Consider the following 2490-nt stretch of genomic DNA (forward strand, 5'->3'; position numbering starts at 1 on the left):
CAGAATTTCTCTGGATATACAGAAAATGATCAATGAAACATTTTTAAAATCTATAGGGCTTTAGGACTAGCAGTTGGTGTAATGACTGTGTCACTGTACTCCCATGTAGTCAACCGTGTTCGAGTCCCAGACCTGGTGGCTTAAATCCACGTCAGGTGCAAGTGCATGAGTGCCCAAGATCCTGAGAGGAGAAGGGATTGTAGTGTGGCCATCCCCCCTTGGGGGGTGATTTCTCACTTTCTGTCTCTCTCTGTCTCTCTGTCTTCCTGGAGACTACAAGTGCCCTATAGCAAAAACCTCACCCTGCAAAACAAACAAACAAACAAACAAAACAAAACAAAACTACAGGGTTTCAAATAATATAGTCATTAAATTACTGGGTTAAAATTATAATAAATTAAAATTAAAATTTAAAAGCTGACGAACACAGATTATAAGTCAACTACATTTCTGCCTAGATAACAAAAACAAACATGAAACATACAAAATGGCATTGTCCATTGTTTGATACCAAATGAGGTGTTTCTGGCTATGTAAACATGCTTTCCCTGCTATTATTTTCATGTATCACATCACTGCAGAAATTAAAAATTACTTTAAATTAGAAAAAAAATCTTTATGGTATAATTTATTCTGCCTAAAGTTCTTTACTCTCACTAGCACTTTGGTACTAAATTTCTGATCCACTTCTGAAGAAGATGTTCAATAAAGAAGCTAAATCTAGATCTGACAAAGACATCTATAAAAATATGTCCTTCACACTTTTACACATAGTATACGGAACTATAAAATCTGTCAAGGTGGAAATTTCTTGGAATTTCTTAATGTATTAGAGGCAAAAGAAAACATTACTTACAATTAATGTTTAATCATTCTGGAATATATACTGCTTTTAGTGTTAATTGGAGTGCAATTTATCTATCTATACACACAAAGAACATTTCATAAGCAAGTGAAGCAAACAGAAGCACCAGTTCTTTGAATTACACTTGATCACGAAGACGAGCAAGTCTCTGTGATAGTTCATCCTGGAGAAAGCAAATTTTACAAGTCAAGACAGTGACAATTACAATTCACTAACATTTTAAATAGTTTACATTTTAAATAAGATTAAAACTCTTGCTTTACATAAAAAACAGTATTAAGAGTTTAATTTTTAAAACATTTCAAAAGAATTGGTGAATTTAATAAAAAACATTATCAAGGGGGAGAAAAATCAATCTCTAAATAAAATGTGAATGCAAATAGAAAAATCTCATTATTACAGAGCTAAAGGCTAATTGTATTTTGCTAACTTATAATGGTTTAACATTATAAAAACAAATATTCTTTATAAAAGAAAAAGGCTAGATATATATTTTCTATGGATATAGAAAATGTTTAATTTGTATGAATAGCTATCTAAAAATGTTTCCTAAATTATTTAAGTGCACATCAAGTACATACCAATCCAATTAAGATAAAATCCAACCTCTACCTGTTCTGTCGAAGTAACACTTGTGCCAACAGATCCTGTTTGACCCTGCGGTAGTTCCAAATTGAGATCAAGGCTACAATTTTAAAATAATTAACATAAATTAGTGTTAATATAGATATTTTTCTTCTTTATCTGATTATAATAAGCAATGAAATAGATATTGCAAATTTCAATATTTTACCTTGCATTTTTATCTTAAGTACAAGTAAAATTGGTTCAATTTTATAAATCTAAACAGAACTTAAATATCTTCTGAATGTCTACCCTGGAGTAAATGAATTTCTTAATTTTAAAGTATTTTTGTTGAATCCTAACAACAACTCGTGTAGATGATAAAGATGATAGAAAAACTAATAAAAGACTACATAATGATCTGGCTTCTGAACAAAAGAATAAAATAATGGTCATCCAATGTATTGGCTTTAGAAGAGATTACTATGTTTCCTACCATGAAGGAAAATTAGTATGACGAAAAATAGATAAAATAAGTTAGATAAATAGCTTCAGGATCCATACCTAACATTTGAGTTAACTTAAATTTCGATGTTTAGCTTCTGAGCTATCTTCAGTAGGAATCATTTCCGATACCTAACCAAACAATCAAGATTCAGAGAAGTTAAATACATTTATCAAAGATTACCCTAGTTGATGGAGAAGATCTGCACCTAAGTTTGTATGCCTCCAAAAGCCATGACTAACTTTAATTGTATTACTTCTGTAGAATATAAACTATCCTTCCCACTTATCTCTCAGTGTATGCCAACTCCAGTTTGAAAGCACAAAACAATTTTCACTTTAACATAATCATTGTAACATTCTACAGATAGACCTTTATTGGAAAGGAAAAGATATGCAATACTAAAATATTTCAGAGACCATCACAAACTCAAACAGCAAAAGATACTTAAATATCTTTAAGGATGGGTATCAGTGTTCTGTATCACATTTCACCTGTTTCTACAGCTCTAGTTGCCACCCATATTGATATAACATACTTCTCTAATTTTGCCCCC

At 31.0% G+C, this 2490-nt stretch overlaps 1 protein-coding gene across 3 annotated transcripts in view; it reads right to left on the reverse strand.

Moving 5' to 3' along the window:
- Positions 1-445: 445 nt before the first annotated feature.
- Positions 446-2490, reverse strand: part of LOC102497370 (charged multivesicular body protein 1b-2) — a 53403-nt gene continuing 51358 nt past the window's right edge. For 2 of the 3 annotated variants that reach the window (XM_027766365.1, XM_014582197.2), the window contains 2 exons: positions 1478-1550; positions 446-1028 (listed from right to left, as the gene is read on the reverse strand). In XM_027766365.1, the coding sequence (XP_027622166.1) occupies positions 984-1028; positions 1478-1550 (118 nt within the window). In that variant the 3' untranslated portion in view covers positions 446-983. The remainder of the gene's footprint in view (positions 1029-1477; positions 1551-2490) is intronic. The other variant, XM_006163682.3, reaches the window with a different exon arrangement.

The sequence above is a fragment of the Tupaia chinensis genome, unplaced genomic scaffold (genome assembly GCF_000334495.1).
Source record: "Tupaia chinensis unplaced genomic scaffold, TupChi_1.0 Scaffold142780_1, whole genome shotgun sequence".
NCBI lineage: Eukaryota > Metazoa > Chordata > Mammalia > Scandentia > Tupaiidae > Tupaia > Tupaia belangeri.